The sequence below is a fragment of the Oryzias latipes genome, chromosome 10 (assembly GCF_053564925.1).
Source record: "Oryzias latipes strain Hd-rR chromosome 10, Olatipes_Hd-rR_3.1".
Lineage (NCBI taxonomy): Eukaryota > Metazoa > Chordata > Actinopteri > Beloniformes > Adrianichthyidae > Oryzias > Oryzias latipes.
In genome coordinates, this window is record NC_136246.1 from 17,537,821 (window position 1) to 17,563,287 (window position 25,467).

Sequence of the window (25,467 nt, forward strand, 5' to 3'; positions counted from 1 at the left end):
TTCACCCATCTCCTGATCTTTTTTCAGCTCCTATGTTCATCCATTATTGATGGAAGGTCAGAAACAAATTCTTGAGTGGAAACAGAAGAAAAAGGTTATATTACACAGAGAAAACCCTATTCTTTTGGGGTCTGGTGAGAGCAAAAGCAAAAGGAAACTTAACCAATATCTTAAAAAAAGAGTTTAATAGACTTTTCAAAACTGTCTATCAGCTTTTTCTGCACCATCTGTTCAGTAGATATTTAGAGCTAAAGGCTGGTTTCCCACTCCGTGTTAGCCAGCCTCAGGTCAACAACCCATGCTTAATGCATCATCGCACTGACACAGAAACAGTGAGCAGAAAAGATAAGTTTTATTTATGTCATACTAACCCTCATTACTTATTTGTTTGTAACAGTAGTCATGGATTACTGACTTGCTCAGCTGTCACAAAAAAGACTCATTAACCTTGCTCAGCTGTGCGGTGAAAAAGAAACCCTGTGAGGGTATCTGTGACAGGTAAGCACCATTACACGGCTCTCACAGCCAGGTTACTGGTAATCAAATGATTATCTTCAGCCACCGCTGTGTAGAGGCGCATAACACAGACCCATTTATCATAATTATAACTAAAAAAAAAAACGAGATTCACATTTCTAATGCACTGTTAGGGATTAGCTTCCTATAGACGAATACTGGCTCGTTATTCAAAGCTTACAGATAAAAAATTACAATATACAAATCTAAATATAAACTACAAATGTGTTTTAGGTCTTAACATGAGCTAGAATCTCAAAGTAAAAGGACAACACTGACATGAAACCTGACCATTATTTATTTATCAACCCCCAGCCTAAAATGCAGAAGTGGTGTTGAAAACGTCCAGGACTCAATAGCGTGTGGAACTAAGTTTGCAGGTGTTTGCACTAATTTAAAAGGATTTTAATCGACACTTAACATTAAAGCTTTGCCTTAATTTATTGAGTTTTTCAATCACTCCTTTTTTAAACTGTCCTGAGACTTTTCTGCAGGAGCATAATTTTGTGGGAGGTTCTCTGTTGAGCTGCATGACACAGTTTCAGATAACTTTATTGATCAAACTGTTGTTCTGGTGCCAAAAAATGACAACAGTAGTTGTAATTCTGTTTATGTACAAGTGCTTTTTTAGAAACTCAACAATATGGCACGCAAAACAGCAGGAGAATCTTGCAACAGAGCAGTAACAGAGCTTATTGACAGAAAATAAATTGACAGAGAGGCTTTATGGATTTTGGGAGAGAACATAACGAGCTGTGGAAAGTCAAACAAAAGGAACAGTGGGGTAGACGGGGAGGAAGCCCTTAATAAGAAGAGTTCATCAATAAACCCAAAAACATGTAAGAGGAAGGATTTCTAGTGTGGATTTTGATCTTTATTCTACAGATTACATTTTTGTTGTATTTCTACAACAAATTTAAAACAAGACCAAAATGATACACCCTCCATGTAATACTTTCCATCTAATCAAAGTCTGGGCTTTCAGCTTCAAAGAGCTTCCTTTACATTAGTCATGCTGCATAATTTTCCCCTGTATTACAATTAGTTCGTGTCGCAAAGTAGTATGGTCAACATCCACAACCAGTGTTCAGTTCCTCAGATTTCACTCAGCTCCTTTTCTGGCTGTATCTGTTTCCGACATGGAGTTTTGGACTTTTCTCTCTGGCTTGTGACCCATTTTTTTTTTTGATTAACTTAGTTGGGGAAACTCAATTAAAAACATTCATGCCCTGCAAATTTCGGCAGATTTTTGTTAGTTTCATGAGCTGGACCCACATTTATATAGAAACAAATAAACAAATACATAATCAACTAAACAGTAGGGTCTGAATCCATAGTCTATATGAAAGTTTTGTTTTTTTTGAATGGAAGTATGGAAATCAATGCCCTTTTCCAAGATATTCCAATGTTTTGGGAATATATTTGTCTTGACTCATAACTTAGGAAAAAAGAACTTGATAGAAAGATAACGCTCTGCGACCTGTCCAGGGTGTACCCCGCCTTCGCCCAACAGTAGCCAGGACAGGCTCTCGCAGCCCTGTGACCCCAAATGGGACAGAATGGGTTATGAAAATGGATGGATGGAGGAAGAAAACCCAGAATCACAGATCCTGCTTCTCCACATCACACAGTAGAAGGAACCCATATATCCTTCTTCACATTTGCAAAGAATTATAATGTGCTTCACTTTGAAGACACTTTGAATGACTTATCAATGAACGTTTTTTATCACAATATGTGGTAATTTTGTCTTTCTTTTCAGAAAAGCTCAAGTTTAATACTTTTCAATTTTCCACATTAGGCTTAATATGTGAGCTGTGCAATAAACATAAAAAAACAAAACAATAACACCAGCAAAAAATGTTTAAAGAGCTGAAGTTGAATCTGGAAAAAAAGATCAGGTTTTAGACGTGTTCAATAGTTTTTGAGTGCCCTCTACTGGGATTATGTTTATTCTCAATTTAAAAAGACAAATTCCTCACTGTAGGAAACACCCACAAACCCTTAAGGGCTATAAAAAAAAACGGCATATTTTCCAAAAAAGACAAAGCACAAATTTTGCTTGTAGTGTATGATTGTCTGTTAAAATCTGTCAAATCTGTTACATTGTCATGAAATGGTTTGATAAGGACAAACTGAGTTAGATTCTACTAACATACATCAAAAATAAAGAGGAAACAAAATAGGTTAAGTAGAATTAATTGTCACCTTAATGGATGATTTTTCTTTAAATCTCCACTATCCATTTGGTAAAGTGCATCTAATTGTGTTTTCCTTTAAGCTCATCATGTAGCCAGAAATTGAAGGTAAAACAAAGTGTGGATGTTAAAAGTCCATTCAGGCTAAACCTCAGTTTCCCCCGACCAGGTGAAACGGAGCGTTAGTCCCATAGAGTGGTGTGACTATGGTGAGCGGCTCCTGGTTTCTTCCGTTGATGATTGGCCATGGGTTAAAGTAGGGGAAAACGGGCTCACTGAATTTTGCATCGGAGAAAGTAAAAAGATGGCTCATGTCTTCCGCGTCATAGAAGGCTACTTCACCTCGACCATAGTCCAGATAGACCCCCACCCTTCGAGGGGGTTTAGGAGGGTGTATCAAGCTGTCATCCGTGTCAGTGCATGCTTCGTACTCGCTTGTGCCGTTGCCTTTGTCCCTCAACACCAGGGTCCAGAAACCATCCTGGGGACAGAGGCTGATCTCCTCTTTCCTGTTGACGGATCCATTGACCACCCCAAGACCCCACGCTGTCTTACAGCCCACCTCCACCTCCCAGTAGTGTCTGCCGGAGGAAAAGGCTTCAGAGCCCAGGACGATGTTGTAGCGGGTGAAGCGTTCAGGGTTATTGGGCAGGTTGGACTGGATTTTTCCCACATGAACACTGGTGCGACAGGGAGACACCCACAGACAGGGGTAGGCCGTTTTCGGGTCAAGGGTCACCCGGGCAATAACTGGAGACAAAACAAAATAAAAGCAAAAAAAAATGTCTAAGGAACAAGCACACTTACAGACTAAATTTAGAGGTCAGAAAAAAATCTCTTAACTCAAATTTCAACTGTGATGGCTCTTTAGTAGAGATCCAACAATACATTTTTCCTACGATTCAGATCAGACCTCAATATTTGGGTCACAGTTTAGTTTCAGTACGATTTATGATTTGTTTATTACAAAAGAACAAAAAAAATTCAGAAAAACATTTTTTAAATTTGCTAATATGCAAATCAGAGTGAAGAAAAACCTTTCAGTTGGATCATGGTATAATGTAATAAAACAATAAATCCTTAAATTTAGTGCAACACGTGCCTGGCAATTTCAAGGTAAACATTGAACCACGATTCGGTTCAATGGTTTAACATACAATTTGGTTTTTAACTGAGAGAGGTGAGAAACCAATTATTTAGAAGAATCATGAAAGTGGCTTTTGATTGAAAACTTATTGTTGGGCTGTAAACCGTTGTTTATTTTACAAAGACATTTTTTTTAAACCTGAATTTATTTTGTTTTAATATTATTATTATAAACGAGAGGTTAAAATTACATTAAAATAATTGGATGTTTCCAGTTCAGGCCGAGCTGTGGCTTCTTACTTGGTTGAAAAAGTGAAGTTATTTTCCTCCAGATTGTGTACTGCAGAGGTCCCAAAAACTCTCCTGACTGCAGATCGACGCCAACCTCAACACGGCGCTCAAACAAACTCTCAGTTCTGCAAAAAAAACAAGAGAAACCATTATGAAACAATTTTAGTTATATTTGTGATTAAGCAGAAAATAATTACCGCTTTTTTGTCATTAGTTATTCAGATCATGATCAGTAAATCCAGGAAGGTTTTAAAATCTCAACTCAGACCTGGAATCCACATGCGTGGACATCCCATTTTGGGTTATATTACCACAGTAGTTCATTCTGCTTAACTAGACTGTGACCACGTGGGTAGAAGGTTAGCTCAAATATCAGGTCTTAAGAAGTTACAACAAATGAATAACCAAAACGTAGAAAAACACTTGCTAGTAATCATTAAAATGATTATATTAAGAATGATGACAAATAATTATATCCCTGACTTCCTCATTTATGAGTGCTGTCATACAGACACTACCGCTTCTACTAAAATCCCACAGTATTAAAACATTTGGTTTGACCCAATCCCCTCTTCGCTACAGTCATTGTGAGTTTTCTCCAAGTGCTTGCTGTGTGTGTTCCACACTAATCTGTCATTATGGCAGAACGTTTCTACGTGTCAGCCCAAAGAACATCTAATTAGAAGTCTTACAGTTTGTTTAAATGTAACTTTGCCGTGCGCTGTGGAGAGACGAGTGTCTGTTCAAAACACTGTCCTTGTGTAATCTTTCTCACTGTGTGGCCATGCACATTCATTTCCCAGAAATCAGCAGGTGTTTGTGTATGGTCACTACTGGTTTCTCTTCACCACCGCCTTTGAGTCTGTACACAGACTTCCCATGAGGGCAGCAGATTCTTCCAAGCTTTGACCAAAGTTTGATCAAAAACAATGAGATGATTGTCAACAAAGGAGCCACTTAAGGAGAGAACTGAACTCTTAATGATAACCGAAAGATTTCATATAAACTTTGTAATTCTCTTTGTGGCAAGTGTTTTTGTATTTAAATTGTTGGTTTGATAGACTGTTGGAGAAAGACAAAATTAGTCTCAGCAACATTCTGTAAAATCATCTGCAGTCAGGAATGATCCACAAAAACAAACTAAGGATCTGAGGCTTAAGCTTTAAGCTCTACCATATTTGTTTTTGTGTTGGGGGGGGGGGGGTGTTCTGTTCTGCCTCTTTTCTTCACTGATGATTTTACTTACTAACAATCACAGCAGCATTTATTTCTCTGATGGCCTTCCGTTTATTAAAGATTCATGGTTTTAGCTGCACCATGTCAGATTCTCCGTTTTGGTTTTGTCGTGATTACGTTTTGGTCGTATTTTAGTGTACTTGAGTTTGGGATCTGTTACGCTTGCCTCTAGGTCCTCTATTAAACACATCCTGACCCCGGAGCTTGGACAGGGACGCTGTCTTTCATCATATAAAGCTATGTTTACAGCGGCAACGCGCGTTCAAGTGACCACTTTCAATGAAAAGTCTATGTAAACATGCGTACACTCATGTAGCTACGCACATTTTTAGCACCATCTTTGGGATCTGCGTACATGATGCAAGGCCATTGACTGCTCGTTGAAAGTTAAACCAGGTTAAACTTTGGCCAATCAGGCTCTCGGATTTGTTTGTGATGTACGGTAGCATCCCTTTTAATTCACACACTTCAACATTTCGCACCAAGCCTCTTCCACTTGTAGACGGTGGACATGTGCTAGTCAACAATAAAGAAAAAGAAGAAGGAGCCCCTCCCTGTTTGTCGATTGTGAACACCATGGGCAAAACTTGTATTCAAGATTTGGTGTTTAGTCTGTTCTTAAACACGCGACACATGCCCGGTGTGAACCTAGCTTAACACAGTTGCTCATTTATATGAGATAAATCACTTTCTTCATGAAATCATGGAATCTCCATATCTGATGGTTCTAAATGCAGACGTGACTCTCCACTGAGAACAGAGTCTGAGATGCAGCTCTAACTTTTCTGGTCATCAACAGACTGCCGTCATGTTCAGGGTGAACCTCGCCTTCACCCAACAGAAGCTGGGTTGGCTCCAGCCCAACCCCGTCACCCCAAAAATGGATTCAGCGGGTTCTGAAGATGGGTGGATATTTTGTTTGTCTTTGGAATATTTCTTTGAAAACTTGTAAGGTGATCAGTCTCACTGCAGCATGGCAGACTAAAAAAACAGAAAGAAAACAGACATATTTGCATTGAAGGATTCCTCTCAAACCCGTCCTGACATTTTTGCTGTTGTAAAATATCGTAGTAAATCACAGATTCGTTTTTGGTTATTTTAAATCAGGTCCCAATATGTCACATTCCAGAATTAGGACATGATGTACTTTGTTATATTTTTTACTTGATGTAAAAGGTTGGTTAGCCTTTCTGTTTTTGTGTGGCAACTCACTGGCATTACATGTGTTGAGTCATTGGACCACAATTGGCTTCTGCCTGTTTTAACTAGAATGACTGATCGCAAAACAAATATGGTATATTTTGTGATGGCACAATACAGAAACTTCACATGACCTAGAAATAGTGGTTGCTGCAGGAAACCACTTCCATTGAAAGATCTTGATTGCATAAGAGATACTCACACTCCGATGAAGTCTTTGATTCCCTGAAACAGAGCAGATCAGATGGTTACGTAAATCTTTGGTAAAACCTGTTGAGAATTTGTACCTGGCATCAAATGTGACTCATAGTCCCACACTCACACTCACATCTTTTGATCTATTTTCACAGTATTCCCAGTGGTCTTTTAATCATCATTATGCTGTTTTAGCCAAACAAAAAAAAGTTGTAATTTTCTAGAACATATTTTCTTTCAGCAGGAGTTACTTAGAAATTTGCCTCCAAGTTGTGTGTGGGACTATTGGTATGGAGTAAGCCCGCCCCCACTTCCTGTCATCCATCTGTTGACAGGTCTTTCTGTTAGCTTACAGCCTCTCACTACTGCCTACCCAACATTACCAGTGCAACAAAAAAATGGAAAACAGTGTTGAAGCTATCCAGCCATCCAGTTTTGAGCCAGATGCCAGCTCAGACGAGGAAAACAAAGATGTACATGATTTGCTTAGATAAGATTTGCTTTTTTATTTTCATTGTCCATTTTACAATGAAATTGAAGGATGGATCTAGTCGTGAATGCATCAGAATAGAGCAGAGCAGGGAACTTATGGCTTGCCATAGTAGCTTCTCTGTGACAGCTACAAGCTTTTTCCAACTGCATTTTTTCATCTGCTCCTGATTCGCACTTATTTGAGTAAAGAAATACTTTGAAATGCAATTTTACTAATTTCTTTATATATGTCCTCCATCATCAGAAAAAGGCCACAAGATGTTAAAAAACACAATTTTTATCAGAGTGGGTCTTTAAATGTGTATCTTTCAATGAGTATTGGTGAAATAATAGGAAACCTTACTTCTTATTTTCTCCCTCACCTTGAGCTGTTCTGGATTTTCTTCCTCCCTGAGTTTAAGGCGAAATTTCTCAGCTGTGTTTTCCAGTTGGCTAATTTGCTCCGTGGCTTTGGTGAGCGCCTCTTCCAGCTGACTGAGCTTCTCTGCTTTCTCCCTCTGCAGTTTCTCCTTGATGCGCTCCTCTTCCTCGAGCAGGAACTCCTTCAGACGAACAAACTCGGCATTGACCACTTCCTCCAGGTCCCCAGCTCTTTCCTGAAACACACCAAAGAAACTTCAGTTAGCACAGCAAAGACCCAGTCAAAGGTCTATTCTGTTTATACAAACCAAGTTTCAAAAATATTTATTACATTTTTGTTTCAAGCATGTTATCTTAACTAGATAAACCAGTGGAAAATACACTGATTGTTTATACTTTATGGGTCCAAAAGAAGGTTTTTTTCCCTCTTTATCCAGCAACACCTTCTTTCTACGCATTTTGGCTTTAAAGATCAAATGTGCTTTAGTTCTTGTCATGAGTGGGTGGGCGTGTGAATGTTGTTAGTTGTGAACAAGTCAGTCTTGCATAAGAAAGCCAGGGCTTTGCTTGCAAAAACAAAACAAAACTGGTTCTTACTTTGCTGACTAAAGATGGCACAAAGCAACGAGAAAATTACTTTTCATAACAGAAAAAGATTTATGAATATTTGATGATGCTCGATGACAAAGAAAAGCTTAAAAAATAAATAGGAAGCTGCAGTGAAAACTTTGTTTTTTTGTGTTTTTTACCTGTTCTTGTGGCATTTTTCTCATGATGGAAGACATAATAGAAAAATTAAACTCAAAATAACATTTCTATGCATTTCTTTATTCAAATTGTTGGGAATCAGGAGCAGATGACAAAAGGCAATTGGAAAAAGCCTGTTGCTGTGACGTAGAAGCAACAACGTTAAGCCATAAGTTTCTTGCTCCACTCCACTTGGATGCATCTACTTCTAGACAAATGGATCCATGTTTTTCTTCGTTTTCCTGGTCCAACCTGGAATCTGGCTCAAACTTGAACGGCTGGATAGCTGCAATATTGCTCGCTGTTTTTTACTGCATGGCTAATGTTAGGCTGAGGTTGTGAGGGGCTGTTAGCGAGTGGCAGTGAGTAAATAAAAAGATTATGGGGAGTGGGGGAAGGCTTACTCCGCGCCAGCAGTCCCGCCCACAACTCAGAGGCAAATTTATAATAAACTACTGCTTGTCAGCAGCAGAAACTATTTCCATAACAACACAAGATTTTTGTTAAAAACGGCATAATCATATTTAAAAGACCACCGAGAACATTTTCCCAATAGATGAAAGAATGATTAGAACGGGTCTTTTATACAAAGCATTTCAAAAGGTAACAATAAAAAAGGTCTCAGAATGCTAAAAACAAAGAGACTTGACAGATAAAACAAAGGTGGAGGACATTTATGCCGTAAGAAAACATTATAACTTAACTTGGCCCTTCTCGTTGTCTTTGTGCAATTATGGAGACGACCAAACTTAAGAGAGGTAAAATAAAAGTTCCTCAAAAAGGTCATTTTAATTCATCTCTAAACCAAAATCATGCTAAGAATGTTCTTAGATTTTACGTCAAAAACAATTTCATGGTTATTATGTACTACAAAAAGGGTCTTTTAAGACAACTAAAAAAAAACAATTCAAGAAGCCACAATGCAGACTGAAAATTCAATGATTTCACTTTCCACACAGATGGAAGAGCAAGCAGGAAAAGACAGACAGAGAAACTTCCTCTCAGCCTCACTCACCCACATCCTGTCATACTGAGAAAAAAAAACACAAGTGAAACTCAGTGAATCTGCACAACAAGTGGGGCAAACGGACAGGCTGACACTTTTGAACAGATGTGAAGCAGTGACAAATGCAGTTATCTGCTGCTGCACGCTGTATAGATTAAAAACCCTCGTCTGCAGGGGAAAGCTGCAGTCGAGGAGGGGAGCCACCAGTCTGTCTGAACATACGTGTGCGTTTCCAACACGGATTTGACGAATGCTGAGACTGACGTGTCTGAATGTTTATGGACTTTTTTTAAAAATCACACGCCCAAGCTAGAACCATGCTGAGACCAAGCAGGTGTGTCAGCAGCAGCCATATGATGAATCATTCGTCTGTCTCACCTGTCAGACACTCACAGATGGAGGAATGCAGCGTCTCCTAACAACCATCTTTCAGGAACACTAACATGTACCTTAATGCGGAGGATCTTCTCATTGGTCTGGCTCTGGAAGTGCGTGGCGTTCTCAGTATGCAGCTGAACTCTCTCCAAAGCCGTGGTGAGCTTGTCCTGACATAACCAAAAGGATCACATGCAAAGTGTTATTACAGAATCAGGTCAGTAAACAGGAAGACGTTCAAAAATAAGCAGATAACTTGGTTGAAATGAGAGTCATGAGACAGCCGCAGAGCTGCTCTTATAGGAACTCTGACCCAACAAATGGGAACTTGGAGCCAGCAAAACATGTCGAAACACACAGAGAAGTCAACATAACCACAGAGAGTCAGTTGTGAGAGATATGGGGGGAAGGAACTCACACAGATCTGCTGGATTCCTGAAAAAATACTGTTCAAATGGATGGGAAGCTTAAAAACCTAAGGGGTGTTTCAAACTGTGTCTGAGTAAAACTGGTTTGACATTTTCTGACTTAAAATTCAGTCTCTATAGCTGCTGGTTTTCAGGATAATAACTATATATGGCAAGAAATTAAACTGGATATGTTATCCTAGAAGATATATATCAAGCCTAACTGTGAGGATTTACCCTGTAGTTTTCAAAGGCCTCTGTGATGGGGATGACGTTGTGGGTCTTGTGGTCTCGGCTCATCCCGCACACCAGGCAGATGGGCAGCTGGTCGTCCTCACAGTACAGCTTCAGCTTCTCCTCGTGTTCTTCACACATGTCCATCACCAGCCAGTGTCCGATGGACGACACCTCGCTGCTTAGGCTGGACCCGGCCCTCCGTTCCTCCTGCATCTCCGGTGCACCTTCGCGATCCTCCCCGGGTGTCCACGGAGCTGCGTCCGTGGCGCGCGCTCTGCGAACGCTCTCCACGACGTTGCACAGGAGCGAGTTCGGGCGAAGTTTGCGAGTGCACGACTTCCTACACTTCGGACAGTTGGAAAAATCGTCGGCTTTGGCTTCCCAGCACTGGACGATGCACACCTTGCAGAAGTGGTGTCCGCACTCGAGGATCACCGGGTCATGGAACAGCTCCAGACACACCGGACAAGTGAGTTCCGTGTGGAGCTCCTCAAGCGCGTTGGCTTCCGCCATTCTCTGCAGAGCTCATAATCATTGAGGCAAGTTACTACTAGACTCCGGCTATGAGGCGCTCAGCTCATTCTGAGAAAGCGAGGGTGTGGTTTGAGGCGCGCAACAGAGAATTTATTGTCAGGATGATGACAGAGGGCGTGTAGAAACGAGTTAGTGCAGCTGCGCAATGAGGAAGACCCGACAGGGCGCGTGACTGCAACGAAAATGGCATAAAAAGGCATAAAAATATTATTTTTTTGAATATGCCGTTTGTATTTTAAAAGAAATGTAAACAAGGAAAGGGGTTAACAATATCAAATAAAAGGAAAAACGCATTTATCTTCTATATTGCAGTATTACCATACTTGTGTATCTGCCAAAGAAACTCAAAATTCTGTGTGAAAAGACAAAACCTTTTACAGACTTTAAGTAATTGTTCTTGACAGTAAATAATTATAACATGATTTGAAAAGTTATGGTTTCCAAATGTCATACCTCTAATTGGCCAGTAGATGGCAGTGATAAACAAAAACTACATGCGCTGTTGTTCGTGATGTAAAGAAACTCATCTGCATCTGGTTTAAGTAGATTTTCTTTATAGACAAAGATATTCATACATTTTTAATGTTTTAACTATTTTGTATAATGTGAAAAATATTTTGCACTCGTAAAAACCTCAATTATGATTCATGAAGAAAAAATGTTTGTTTGAACAAGAACAGAATTGTGCCAAAACAAAAAGATGAACATTTAGTGAGGCCATTGTCAAAATAGCACATATATTGTATAAAAAGATTTAAAAAAAGTAATCATTCCTAGCACTTGGATACTTTTAGATAATTGCAGTTTGGCTGTTTTCCTTTCATTTTGACATTTGTTGTTGTTTTATTGAAGCAGAATGAAATTGTGTTTGGAAAAAAAACACTTAAAAAAATTCATCTGAAGCTGTTCTCAGACATGACTGATACCAGACAATGTTAGCATTGGCTGGATAAAGCTGAACTCAAAGACAACACATGGACACGGGTCATGACAGGTGGAAGCTCTTAGTGCTTCCAAGATCAGTAAAGGCTAGGATTGACCAAACCAGACAAGACTCCAGGTGAAACAGAGAGACACCCCAAAGACAATCTAGCACATAACAGCAGGGTGTAAGATGCCAGCAGGCAGAACAAACTTGGGTTCCCATTACCAAGTAACTGGCATAGATGACAGAAATATCTGTGCCAAGTCTGGGCTGGAAGTCCCATGATCAAGATGTGAAACACCTCTGGAGGTAGTAGAGGAAGACCAAGGTAGGATCCTGTGGGACTTCTAGATAGACAGACACAAGGATTATAACAAGAGGAGATGCAAAATGTGAAGGCATCAGTGGTCGCTGTGGTTTACTGAAGTGAATCAGTGGTGTGAAAGGAGAAAAAAAAAAAAACGAGTGGTTCTATTTACTGACGTCTTTTAGCCAGATGCTGGCATCTGATCGAGGCACCCACACAGCAGAAAGTTGGAGAAAACCATGCTAAGTGGAGACATGAGTATGATCACTGGAGGAATGCTTCATTAATAACAGGGTGACTAGAGCTCAGTGTTTCAAGAACCCCCTAAAGAAATTAAAACCTTATTTCCTACTAATGATGCAGTGGGACGAAATGACTAACAGTCTGGAAGACATTGTGATCCACAGGCAAATAATAATAAAGCAAAGACTGGAATATATTTTGTGATAGCTTGATTTTAATTTTTTCCAACAGTGTGACAACAAAAACATACAAAAATGTCACTTTAGTCAGGAAAACAAGACCTTCACAGGAGTTTACTTTTGATAAAATGATATAAAAACAAGTATTTGTGATGATAATAATAAATAAATCCAGGCTGAACATACAAATTGCTGAGGTTTTACATTTGTACTATATATCTAAACATTTGTTTGCATTAAAAATCCCCCCCCCCCCTCCAGAATGACACACTCCTCAGCTGCACTCTGTCAATCATCTGGCTTGTGTTGGAGGCTCTACAACTCTAGAAGCATTGGTGTTTTTTGAGCTGTTCCACGTCGCTGAAGCCCCTCCCACAGTTGGAGCAGTGCATTGTTGTCTTTTCGTTGGTGTGTATGAGCTGGTGTCTCTTTAAATACTCCACGCGGCTGAAGCGCTTGCCGCACACCTCGCAGCCGTACGGCCGCTCCCCCGTGTGGATGCGCTGATGCCGCTCCAGGTTGCCAAGGCGACTGAAGCTGCGTCCGCACTGCTGGCAGCGGTGCGGCCTCTCGCCTGTGTGCACCAGATGGTGGCGCTCCAGCGAGCGCGAGTGTGTGAAGCGTTTGCCGCAGATCTCGCAGCAGTGCGGCCGCTCGGCCACGCAGGCGCACTCGTGGTTCTTCAGCGCCCAGGCGTGGCTGAATGTGTTGCCGCAGTGGGCGCATGGGAAAAGACTGTCCTCTCCTCCGCTGCTCTGTAAATGAGCGTCACCTAGTGGACAAGGGTGCTCCTCCAGCTCTCCCTGTGAAGTGAACCCTCCTCCGCACTGTGGGCAGAAGTGGAGGAGGTCCCCACTTCCGTCTTCTTCTTCTTCTACACTCTCAGCAACACTATTTGGGGTGGACAGGTGCGGCACTTTCTCTAGCTCCGCCTGCTCCACAGTCTCCTCTTTAGGTGTAGCTGCAGCTGAGTCGCCCTCTGCAAGTTTCTTTGACCAGCCTGACTTCGGCTTTCCTTCATCAGTCCCACATGCCCTCACTCCATCCTTCCCTTTGGCTTGCCTCGTCTGGTCCTCCTTCTGCAGAGTGGGAGGCTGTGACTCCAGCTCTCCTTCTTGCTCCAGACCATCAAGGCCGATGTACTTTGGCGCCAAGCCGATCCCACTGGCTCGCACCATCTCGGAGTCGCGCTGCAAAGCCGTCACCGCAGCCTGTTCGTGCCCTCTCTCCACTTTCAATGCCGACTCCAGTCCCCGCAGCTCATCCATAGTCATGCCGTTTCCTGAGAGCTCTGCAGAGCCCCCTCCCCACTCATCGTCCTCTTTTTGTCTTGAATGAAGAGTTGAAGGCTGATTCGACAGCTCTGAAGGGGGTTACACAGAGGGAAGGAGGGAAACTCAAGCAATGACTTTGTGTCAACTACTGATCTTTGAAGATTTGACTAACCTTCAGTCTGGACTTTGGGGCCGGTGCAGAGGTTCTGGTTGGGCAGACCCATCTTCAAAGCCTCCTTGATGAACTGCAGGGAGGCCGGCTGATAGCTCTGTGTTTCAATAAACTGAACAAAGAATTAAAGAGGATAAGACAAGCAGAAACCTGAGCTTTTCATCTATAAATCAAATTAATCAATACAATAGATCTACCTAATTTTAATAACCTTTAGAAAACTAGAGCTGCATTCACACATATGCGTGTTGACCTGTTAAATTAACATTAACAAAATGCTTCACCATAAAGCGGCTAAAGTTGATGGATCACTCAGTTAGTTGAATAAAGGATCCAATTTTGGCCACTTTTAAAAAGCCCGTCTGATAATCCTGTGCTGATTAAAGGCCAGCACTTCAAAGAGCCATATAATGTTGCTATGGAAACAGACAATACAATAAAATGACACTGATCTGCCTGCAAACCTCAACTTAAGTTTACTGATTTCAGTTCAATGCTGCTGAATTCTGGAAGAGTCTTAAAAAGCACTTTATATTTCCTTGTGTATGAAATATAAATTGCTTTTGCCATAGGCAAATAAAAAAAAAGACTCCTCGAAAGGTATCAACAATGAACTGGCGTCAAATAAAAATGTACTTTCAGAGAGAAAATAGAAAAAAAATGAAGCTTAAAGACTCATTTCAATAGAATAGATCAAAGACGATCAGGGTGGGACTTTAATCTGTTTGTGATTTCTGACATTAAAAGCAGATAAAGGATTGTACACTAGACTATAAAGTTCAGAGTTAACTTTAGAAAGTTTAGCAAAACACCTGTTGACAGGTGCAGAAGAAGGAGCAAAGATATAAAGGTGCCATTTTTTTTATTGCATTATTTGCCCTTCAAAATAAGTCTGTTGATTAGTGATATGAAAATTGTTGGATTTTAATTTATTATGGATTTCTCTGTCTTTAAGAAGGTAGCAAACTATTTTCTGCACGTCTGTGTCGAGGTTTTTTTTTTTTTTTTTTTTTTAAATCACACCAGTAAATGACTCAACGCAAAAATATATTAAATATCACCACTACAAATAAAAGAAGAGGTAGGAATGTGGGACATCACAGATTGGCATCCTCAATGTCTGCATACTAATAAGAGTGTTATGGTTAGTAGAGCATATCCAGCATCGCTTAATGCTAAATAACTTTCAGTTGAAATGATGGACAAACGTCATCATCAAATCAGGGATGTCCCATAATAGCTACCTTTTCATGTTTCATGTTTCGTCTTAATGTGTTTCATTTTTTAACCTTTTATTTTGATTTCTGTAAATCAGTTTTGCTTTCCAAAATTTTTCCTTTCTATTTCATTTACATTTATTTTGTATTATTTATTTAGCTTTTTTCGCTGTTGGTGTGATCTTTAACATGTTTTAGCGTTGAGTGATTTGTTAGTGAGATATGTCCTTCAGGGCCACCGTAGTTTTTGGTTTCTAATCCTTTCGTCAGAGGACTGGGATGTGTGCTGGTTCTAAAGGAGGTCTGCGTTTTGGATGTGTGGATCAGTATTTGAGATTTGAGGAGCTCCACTCGAGCAGCAGCTTTCTCTTTCTCCTCTACATCTGTGCAGTGATTTGGTGGCAAAAAACAAACAAATTCGAGCTGAACTTTAGCGCAATCGTCCCTCATCTGTGAGGAGGCTGCATAGAGATCCACTTTCTCCTCCTCCTTCGAGGAAGCCTGTCTCCCTCACCTCCTCTTTGATGTTGGCTGTCTCCTCCCCCTCACCGCTGCGGCCGCCCTCCCCTTCCTCATCTTCCACCATCCCTCCCTCCTCCTCCTCTTCCTCTTCTTCTTCTTCATCCCGGGGGAGTTGGACAAGGTACATCTCTCTGGCTTCGTTACCCCCTCTTCGCCCTGCTACCACGCTCAGAGCTCCTCCGCCACCTCCTCCTCCCCCACCACCTCCTCCTCCTCCTCCTTCCTCCCACACACCTCCAGGCCAGCCTTTGCTATAGGTTGCTGCTGGGCTCCTTTTCGACTTGCCTCCTGCAAAGAAGGGAGAACGGTGAAGGACGGGTGGGAGGAAGGTGGAGAGACAGAGGACACAGGGAGGCGGCACGTGAAATATGGAGGTGTGAGATCAGTGGGAGGAGATTAATGGAAGGCAGAGAAGTGAAAGATGAAGGAGAAAAGAGGGTGGAGATGGGGAAGATGGAGAGGTTCAAGGGGCAGACGGGAGCAGGAGGGAAAAAGAAGAGCGGTGAGAAGGAGAGAAGAAAGTGCACGTGGGAGGGAGGAGTGAGCAGGATGAACGATTGAGGAGAGGGGGTGTAAAAGGACATGGAGGAGTGCAGGAGGAGATGATTGAAGGAGGGCAGGAAGAGAGGAAAAGCATATAGAAAGAGACAAAAACAAGGGGAGAGAATGAAGAGGTGCAAAAGAGGAGAAAGACGTGAAGGGGGTGCAATTATGCAGATTGATGGAGAGAAGTGGGAGAGGAGGAGGAGCAGGAGTCCATGTTGTGCAGTGGGATGAAGGAGAAAAGAGAACAAGAAGAGGTGGGGGTAGGAAGAGAGGAGTGGGAAGGAGGAAGGGAGCCAGAAGGAGGTTGGGGGAGGGAGAGGAGCAAGGCAGGAAGGAAGGGAGGGAGGGAGCAAAGGCACAGAGGAGTGGGAGGGATTGAGCACAGTGGGAAGAGGAGAGAGAGGGGGAGGTGAAGGACAGAAGGAGCCATCATGAGGAGGAGGAGGCGGATGAGGAAAGAAGGAGGAGGAGGAGGAGGGGGGAGATCAGCTTTCGCCAGATGGTTCCGACTAAACAAGTGTCTCCATGTAAGCCTGGGTTTCTGTCACAGACACACACACTGTGCCACAAACACACTTATTCAGAGAGGCGTCACGAGAATCCGGTTACCGGCTGTGTCCCCTCTGCGCCGGAGCCTCCCCCCTGCCTCCTCCGCCGCCGTCAGTCCAGCCTTGCGGCGGCTGGCCGCCCAGCCCATCCCGTACTTGCGCTCCGTCCTCAGCTTGTTCTCGGTGAGCTTCAGCCGCAGTCTGAGAGCCTCGTTCTCCTTCCGGTTGAGCGCCAGCTCCGCCAGGTAGCCGCTCACCGTCTCCTGGAAGAGTTTGCTGATCTCGCAGACGGAGGCTCGGATCAGGCTGTCCATGACGGCCGTTAGGTGCGTCTCAAACGTGGTCACGGACTCCTCCATCGTCCTCCTTGCTGGGTTCGGACGCCGACGGGCACCGTGTCTCACGCGATTTCCACCATCTGAACCATTTCATACGTCAAATGGAAACGTTAGCTTATTTCCGTCTCCTCAATCTACTGTGATTCTATGTTTCCAAAAGTGACAACGAAGTTTAAAAACACTGAATCAATGCATGAACCCGGCGAGTTTCCCGGTAAACTTGCATAAAATGATGTACTATATCCGAGTAGATAAACAGCGTTTAGAAGTGCTAACGTAACAGTTCTGCTAATTTAGCTCCGAATACGCACCTTAAGGGAGAAAAGGAAGTGGACTTTGTTGAGTTTGGAGTGAAGGCGCCCTTTGGGTTTGGGTTTCAAACTACAGCTTAGCAGTTGAACAACGCGTCGATAACAGCAACGCGGCTAACTTGGGCTTTCTCTTTCCCAGCCTGTCTGCTTCCACTGTTTTGCTCCTCGCCTCTTTAAGTGCTGCTTCTGATGCGAGACAAAGCTGCGCATGCCCAGTACCGTAAATACTCGACCGTGAGGAGCAGCCGCACGCGCAAAAAAAGTCCCAACAGAGCGGCCCCCAAAATTAAAGACAAGAAAAAGAAAAGGTGATATAAACGGGAAAGGGTTTTACAAATAAATAAAAACTAAAGTAAAACAGGGAAAATATATTAAGTGACATATGCTTGTACTATTACAATTTAGATGGTAATAAAAGAGTAATAATAAGACACAGCTTCAACACGGGGCAGAAGTAAGTCAAGAACAAAACAAAGGTACCACTTATTAATTAAATGCAGAGCAATACCATAGCAAATGGAAATGACAGAATATATAATCAGATGTTCAGAAACAAAAGGGAGGAAAAAAGAAAAAGATACACTGAACACAAAACAAGTCTGCTGTGCCCTGAAGGCTGCTCATATAAAACGGCTCTACTTTAAAGTTGTGAATCCAAATAAATCCCTATCTCCATTGTTTAAAAGTAATTTTAAAAATTAATTTTCCCCAGAATGGCAAATGTTTTTTACATTGAAATGTGAACTCTGATGGCATTAAGATAAATAAAGTCATAATGTCAGAGAGGCCAGACTGAGAGGGTTGGGATATAACCAGGTTCAATGCTGAATATATTGGTAGAAAGAGGCCAAGACTATAGCTGTTTACGGTAAGCGGTTTATGGATGTGGTGAACAAAGAAATGAAGGTATTGCTGGTGTTAGAGTAGAGGATGCAGAAGACAGGGTTGGATGGAGGAAGCTGATTTGCCGTGGCAACCCCTGAAGATAAAAGGCAAAAAGAAGAAGAAAAACACATCAACACAAATATGATGACCACAACAAGATTAATGTCATTTAAGAAAAAAGTTCAAATTTTTATTGGTAAAAACACTCAAACGTTTATTAAATATGTAAACTTCAACACAGACAATGTCAAACTGTTGCAAATTTACAGAAATATCTGGCTTTTTTGCTGTATAGCAGAGAAAGAAAACGTCATATGACAATAAAAAGAAAGGAGAGAAAGTGAAGAAACGAAATGAACATGTTTAGCCCTTTACAATGCCATCAGAGAACCAAAGTTCTTTACAATAAAAAAAAGAGAAAGGATAAAAAAAAATATCCAGTAAGTTAAAAAAATAGTACAAAATTAAAATGCATGAAAGACAAATAAAAATAATAATAATAATAATCCTCCTGTCCATAAGGAAATATACAATGAACAGATTTTACAATACAAGGACTTGGTTTCTAACACTAAAACAAAATACTTCACTCAACTGATTGATGCAAATAAGGGAAATTCCAAAATGCTGTTTTCTCTAATGGATAATGTCTTTCAACCCCGTAACAGTTTTCCCCCTCATTTTTATTCAGATGAGCACTGTAATTCTCTTCAATTATTCTTTAACCAGAAAATTCTAGATATCCATCAGCATCTCCATTCCTCCACCTCTCCTCCCACCCCGTCTGACTCATTTTCTGTAACTCATACATTCACTTCCTTTTTCCTCCCTGATCCCAGTGAAATTTCCCACCTCATCCATAAGTCCAAACCATCCACATGTTTGCTAGATCCCCTACCAACATCCCTGGTTAAATCCTGCCTTCCTTCTCTTCTTCCTTTCATTTGTGCCATTATTCACTCCTCATTGACATCAGGTATTGTCCCCTCACTCCTCAAGATCGCTGCCGTCAGACCCATCCTAAAAAAACCCGGCTCAGACCCCAATTCCTTTCATAATCTTCGTCCTATTTCTAACCTCCCCTTCATTTCAAAAATTCTTGAAAAAATAGTCGCCTCCCAACTTTCCCATCATCTCACCCAAAATGATCTTTTTGAACCCTTTCAATCTGGTTTCCGTCCCCTTCATAGCACAGAAACTGCCCTACTAAAAATCACCAATGACCTTCTCCTTGCAGCTGATTCTGGACTCTTCACCATCCTCATCCTCCTCGACTTGAGCGCAGCATTTGACACCATATCTCACTCCATCCTCCTCCACAGACTTTCAGCCCTCAGTATCGAGTCCACCCCCCTCCGCTGGTTTCATTCTTATTTTTCAAGCCGCACTCAGTTTATTCAACTGAATTCTTTCAAATCCCAACCCTCACTCATTTCATCTGGTGTTCCTCAAGGTTCTGTTCTTGGTCCCCTCCTCTTCATTACCTACCTGCTACCCCTTGGCAATATATTTCGTAAATTCAATATTGATTTTCATTGTTTCGCGGATGACACTCAGCTCTATCTGTCCAGTAAACCCAACTCTTGTATTCCACCTGCCTCCCTCTCCTCCTGCCTGTCTGAAATAAAAACCTGGTTCACCCTAAACTTCCTCAAACTTAACAGTGATAAAACCGAATTACTCCTCGTAGGTTCCAAATCCACCCTTTCCAAAATTCCTAATTTTAACATTTCCATCAATTCCTCTCCAGTTTTCCCATCCCCTCAAGTAAAGAGTCTGGGTGTCATCCTTGATAGTACATTATCATTTCAATCCCACATCAATAGCATTACTCGGTCAGCCTACTATCATTTACGTAATATTAATCGTCTCCGCCCCTCCCTCACCATCCACTCCGCCTCCATTTTAGTTCATAGTCTGGTCACTTCTCGTCTCGACTATTGTAATGCTTTTCTCTTTGGTCTTCCCAACAAAACTCTAAATAAGCTTCAATTGGTCCAGAATTCAGCTGCCCGCATCATCACCAGAACCCCCTCCTTCCATCACATCACTCCCGTTCTCCAGCAGTTGCACTGGCTTCCAGTAGCCTTTAGGATTAAGTTCAAGCTCCTTCTCTACACTTTCAAAGCCCTCCATAGCCTGGCTCCCTCCTATCTCTCTAATCTCCTCCATGTTAACACTCCCTCTCGCTCTCTTCGATCTTCTTCCTCCCTTCAGCTCTCTGTCCCTCCGGCCCGTATGGTCACCATGGGGAGCCGTGCCTTCAGTCGCTCTGCTCCCCAACTCTGGAACTCTCTCCCCCCAGACCTACGTAACACTGACTCCTTTCTGATCTTCCAATCCAGACTCAAAACCTTTCTGTTCAAGCTTGCATTTCCGGAACACAGTTTCTCATTTTCTGTCAGCTGATTTTATTAATGAATCCAATTTATTTATTGTTTTTAACTTGTGATTTTATTGTGTTTTACCTCTAACTTTGTACAGTGACCTTGGGTGTTTTGAAAGGCGCTTTTAAATAAAATGTATTATTATTATTATTATTAATAAGGCATGTACCTTAAAAATGAAATAAATCACACACAGAAAAATAATTAATATTGAAAGCTACTATATCTTAAGATGAGATTTGAATTGAAAGTTAATATATTGCACAGATATTTTACACAGCTCAGGTCTGGCAATAGAAAATGGGCCTACATGGTCACCCCTTCATAATGTGACCCGGGCACATCAACCAGATGCAAACTGTAGCAATATCTGTTAAACAGGCTTTACAAGACCATTAAGAGCTTAATAATCAAAAATATTTTGTTATAAACCGAAATGGTCAGTAATCCAGTAAAATCAAATACAAGGCTGTATAAAATATAAAAACCAAAACAAAGGTTTACAAATAAAAGTTAATCACTAAATAGCCATTTTTGCCAACTTTTAAAAAATAGAACAAAGCGAAAAATCTATTAACACTCTTGACAATCAGTACATTCAATGTGTAATTGTATTGTAACACAGAGAAAACTGAACAAAGGGGCAAATATATATAAATTCACAGATAAAAATGGGCAAGAAAGGTTTTTCGTTAGTACATTTAAATTTATGAACATGATGTTTAGCTGAAATGAAATTAAGTAAATTTATTCTGTCATCTTTATTGTCTTGTAATAAAAAAGACAGCGTGTTTTAACCTGAAAGAAATAATGGGAAGAACACCTTTCTGCATCAAATTTAAAATAAATACCAGACCAACATGTTACATTTGTGTGTTTTTTTTCAGACTTTACCAACAAAATTTCGAGCAGAAAAATAAAGGAAAAGTAAGAAAGCGCAGTTTACTTTCAGAACAGAAGGAGGCGCTGTTTTCCTTTTCTGCCTTCTTGTGAGAACACTATAAGAGAAGAAGAGTGTTTCCTCGTGAGAGTAAAGTCGATCAGTGTGAGGATTGCAGAAAGTTGTCATCATGCCGATGTTTGTAGTGAACACCAACGTGGCTAAAAGCGACGTACCGGCGGCCCTGCTGTCTGAGGCTACGGAGGAACTGGCCAAGGCGATGGGGAAGCCCGCCCAGGTAATCTATGGACACCCCCGCGGCAGAGAAGAGATCGCTGCCTGCTACTGCACCCGACCCACCCAGTCAGTTTCACACTCATGATCTGGACTGTGCGTGTGTATCAGTCAGTGACGTTTTAGAATTATTTTGGAGAACTTTGAATAATCTAAACGTTGTCTTCACCTTTCTGAGAGTGATGAGGATGGTAAGGTTGAGTGTTCGGGTGGCCTGCTTCCAGTGGCGGTTCTACCCTGAATTACTCCCCGGGCGAGACCCTCCTCTGGCGCCCCCCCAATAGAGTCACTTTGTCCATTTATTGTAACTGAAGCTAAGAAATTGATATAAAAAAAAAGATGTTTATCAGAATTCTGCACTGCATTATAACAGTTATCGGAACATAAAAATTAAAAGACTATCAGCATGGCAAAAATACAGTTAGGAAATATTTAATCAAACACAAATAAATAATCTAAAATAAATATTATAAACTACAAATCACACTAATAACACACTAGAATAAATGTAACTGCAGCACTAAGAACAGACAACACTAACTAAAACCTAACCTTTGTGGCCTTCCTTTATGCAAGCTTGTCAATAACGTCATCATATGAAATCTGCTCCCCCCCCCCTGCATGATTGATATTAACAACGGCAGGTTAGTGAGTCGCTCCTGAGACATTGGTGATCTCAGGTATGACTTGATCAACTGGAGTTTTGAAAAGCTAACTGCAGCTGCAGCAGCAGCCGCATGCTACCATCACAGCTTATTTAACATTATGAACTAATATACAACAGTAAAACACAACAAAAACTTTGTGATAAGCAGAGCAGACAGACACACGAATCATAACTAATGTTACAAGTTAAGACAGAGCAAACATTTAAGAAGAAAATCTTAAAAATGACGTTATTTACAATATTTGGGCCTACTTCAGTTTTGGTCATGATAGACCAAACAAGAGATTTTTCCTCTGCAACGTTGTTGTTGTTGGAGGGCAGATAGCATTCGAATTTAGAAAACGTGCATCTAGCTATGCGATAATACCCTTTTCTTTGTCTCTTTTCTCCTCTTCTTCTTTTCTTTTCTTTCTAAATTGGGCACCAGCTTTGACCTTTTTTCTTCATATTTCTGATGTTTTTGCATTTAGCATAAATGTCCTCACAAAGGCATCAAGTCTGTCGACTAAACCAACTGTCACCTTAGTGAAAACATTGTTTTGTTTTCCTATTTTTTATTTGGGCATTTCACACAAAAATAACCAAAAAAACATGATTTTTTTATACCTTTTTTATACCCGAAGCGCCCCCCCCCCCTCGTCACACATTTACAGCGGGAGCGCGTGCAGCTGCACTCAGGGGCTCCAATTCGCTACATGGCGGCGCAGTTTTTATTTTTTCATCAAGCACTGAGCCCTGGCCTGTGACCGTCGCCCCCCTGGAAGAAGATCCAGCCAGGTTTGCGCATGCGTTTTGCGCTCCGTGCTCGCCTCTCAACCTGCACCCTTCACCCCGCGCCCCCTCCCTTCTCCTTCTTCACCCCGCGCCCCCTCCCTTCTCCTTCTCACACACATTTGCGTCTACTTCTCAAAGACAGGAGGGAGCGCAGGGCGGGGCGGGGGCGCCACCAGGTTTCAGGCTGTTACAAACTCTGTGATATAAAAAAACCAATAGTGCTGCACAAAGTATTTTACAAGGGCTGAGCCGCTGGCGCCGCCCCTCCGTCATTTTTCCGCCCTGGGCGATCGCCCGTATGGCCCGTGCCTAAAACCGCTACTGCCTGCTTCTCCCGCGTTCACGCGTGTTGTTGTTGTGCCTTCAGTACATTGCAGTGCTGATCAACCCCGACCAGATGATGATGTTCGGAGGGAAGGGAGACCCCTGCGCGCTCTGCTCCCTCCACAGCATCGGCAAGATCAGCGGGGCTCACAACAAGCAATACTCCAAACTGCTGTGTGGCCTGCTCAACAAACACCTGGGCATCTGTCAAGACAGGTGAGGTGTGAGTCCAAGCGGAAGTTAATAAACACTAAGATGGGGCCCCTATTGACTTGTCTCCGTTTGGTCTTTTTTTTTTGTTTTCAGGATCTATGTTAACTTTGTTGACATGGATGCAGCCAATGTGGGCTGGAACAACACTACATTTGGCTAAGATGGAAGATACTGTCAGATACTTAAGTTCATTCCAGAAATTTCCTTTGTTTAGGGGAGAAGTTAATTATGCTTACGTGATGAAGCACTTTAGGAACAACTTTGCAATTTAATTACATCAATTTTTGCATTGCACTGATTTCACTGTCTTCTCTAAATGCAATAAAGCAAACACTGTTACAGAATAATAAAGTGTTGTTTTCTTTTTTTAAGACATCATTCTGGTTTCTACTGTACATCGTTTTGGTGAAAGCATAACAAAAAAGATGTTTATATAAGGAACATTTCTTTGCAGAATTAATATAATTTTTGGTTAAATGTAACAGCTTTTGTTGTACCTCAATCCACTTTAATTTGATAAACAAAGTACCACAATCCAGCACGAAATGGTGCAAAAATATATACATCTGGGAAATTGTTCTAAACTTGTAAACCTTTTTGTTTTTTGCCTGTCATTTGTCACAGGCTATAAGAAAGATTACGGTAGCATGACAATGAAGTAACAAAGCTGTATATCTGCAAATTTATTAGTAACATTTCTAGAAAATCTTCATTAAAAGTCTTTCAAACAGTACTGCCAGCACAGTTTAAATCAAATTCAGTGCAGATCAGGATAAGATTGGTGATCGAAAAACTGCTCTAATATAAAGCAATCTCTCAATCTTTGCTGCAAACTTCTTGAAGTCTGATTAATAATATTGTAAAGCTGCTGCTCCTTCTCTGCTGCTTAATCGTCAGTTTAAATAATCCACAATTAATTGTCCAGATCATATCCTTTTGTTTGTTACAGAATTGTTCCCAAATTCTCCAAAAATGATGCAGTTTCACGATTAAACATTTGTTAAGTTACAATTTCTCCAAAAAGCAATGACATTCATTTCAAAATTATGGATACTTGCCAATACAAGTAGCTGTTACATTTTGGTTCTCATTAAAACAACTTCTGTGATATTAATATAGTAACAAGGATTTATGTGTTATGAATTACTTCGTTTTTAGGGGGATATTTCACAGTTGGTGTGGCACAAAATGTTATTTTTAATATACAATTAGTTAAATACAAAATAGCTTACGTTCTGAAGTATTCTCTGGAGATAAATATTTTAATTTGTTTTTGTCATTTTTTATTAATACTTGGTAAATGTTAATTTCACTAAAATTATTTTTTTGGAAAAGGTAAAGGCACTTTTGAATACATTTCAGAAGATTTGGTTACATTTTCCCTTCACTAAAATATATAATATTGATCATAAATGTTGCAAGAATACTTTTCACCTTTGTTTTTTTTTTTTTTTTTTTTTTTTTTTTTATTGAACAATTGCAACTTACAAAACAAGAAAATACAACAATTATGCACATATAATGTACAATAGAATTCTGAATACAGAACAAACATGTTGCATTCTTTAAAAAATACTAATT

The 25,467-nt window shown here is 41.0% G+C and overlaps 3 protein-coding genes across 3 annotated transcripts; 1 reads left to right on the top strand and 2 right to left on the bottom strand.

The window, feature by feature from the left end:
* Positions 1–1,050: 1,050 nt before the first annotated feature.
* On the bottom strand, positions 1,051–11,488 carry LOC101167374 (zinc-binding protein A33). Its single transcript, XM_011480111.4, has 6 exons — positions 10,347–11,488; positions 9,777–9,872; positions 7,577–7,810; positions 6,730–6,752; positions 4,101–4,216; positions 1,051–3,464 (listed from the first exon to the last, which is right to left on the bottom strand). The coding sequence occupies exons 1-6, from the start codon at positions 10,857–10,859 to the stop codon at positions 2,866–2,868; spliced, it is 1,581 nt and encodes a 526-aa protein (XP_011478413.1). The 5' UTR covers positions 10,860–11,488; the 3' UTR covers positions 1,051–2,865.
* Positions 11,489–12,549: 1,061 nt separating this feature from the next.
* On the bottom strand, positions 12,550–17,651 carry LOC101167628 (uncharacterized). Its single transcript, XM_023959123.2, has 5 exons — positions 17,463–17,651; positions 16,875–17,231; positions 15,712–16,007; positions 13,981–14,092; positions 12,550–13,897 (listed from the first exon to the last, which is right to left on the bottom strand). Exons 2-5 carry the CDS (start codon positions 17,170–17,172, stop codon positions 12,858–12,860), a joined length of 1,746 nt encoding a protein of 581 aa, XP_023814891.2. The 5' UTR covers positions 17,173–17,231; positions 17,463–17,651; the 3' UTR covers positions 12,550–12,857.
* A 4,069-nt stretch (positions 17,652–21,720) lies between these two features.
* On the top strand, positions 21,721–24,237 carry mif (macrophage migration inhibitory factor). The gene is made up of 3 exons (XM_004073247.4): positions 21,721–21,912; positions 23,717–23,889; positions 23,980–24,237. Exons 1-3 carry the CDS (start codon positions 21,805–21,807, stop codon positions 24,044–24,046), a joined length of 348 nt encoding a protein of 115 aa, XP_004073295.1. The 5' UTR covers positions 21,721–21,804; the 3' UTR covers positions 24,047–24,237.
* The last annotated feature ends 1,230 nt before the right edge of the window (positions 24,238–25,467 follow it).

Coding starts and splice junctions, on each gene's coding strand:
- LOC101167374 (XM_011480111.4), bottom strand. CDS start 10,859: ATGGCGGAAGCCAACGCGCTTGAGGAGCTCCACACGGAACTCACTTGT. Junction 9,873..10,346: donor AGGCCTTTGAAAACTACAGG/GTAAATCCTCAC, acceptor TGGTTATGTCAG/GACAAGCTCACCACGGCTTT. Junction 3,465..4,100: donor AACTTCACTTTTTCAACCAA/GTAAGAAGCCAC, acceptor TTTTGTCTCCAG/TTATTGCCCGGGTGACCCTT.
- LOC101167628 (XM_023959123.2), bottom strand. CDS start 17,172: ATGGAGGAGTCCGTGACCACGTTTGAGACGCACCTAACGGCCGTCATG. Junction 14,093..15,711: donor CAGCCAACATCAAAGAGGAG/GTGAGGGAGACA, acceptor TTCTTTGTTCAG/TTTATTGAAACACAGAGCTA. Junction 13,898..13,980: donor CCCCAAAGTCCAGACTGAAG/GTTAGTCAAATC, acceptor AACCCCCTTCAG/AGCTGTCGAATCAGCCTTCA.
- mif (XM_004073247.4), top strand. CDS start 21,805: ATGCCGATGTTTGTAGTGAACACCAACGTGGCTAAAAGCGACGTACCG. Junction 21,913..23,716: donor CGATGGGGAAGCCCGCCCAG/GTAATCTATGGA, acceptor TTGTGCCTTCAG/TACATTGCAGTGCTGATCAA. Junction 23,890..23,979: donor CTGGGCATCTGTCAAGACAG/GTGAGGTGTGAG, acceptor TTTTGTTTTCAG/GATCTATGTTAACTTTGTTG.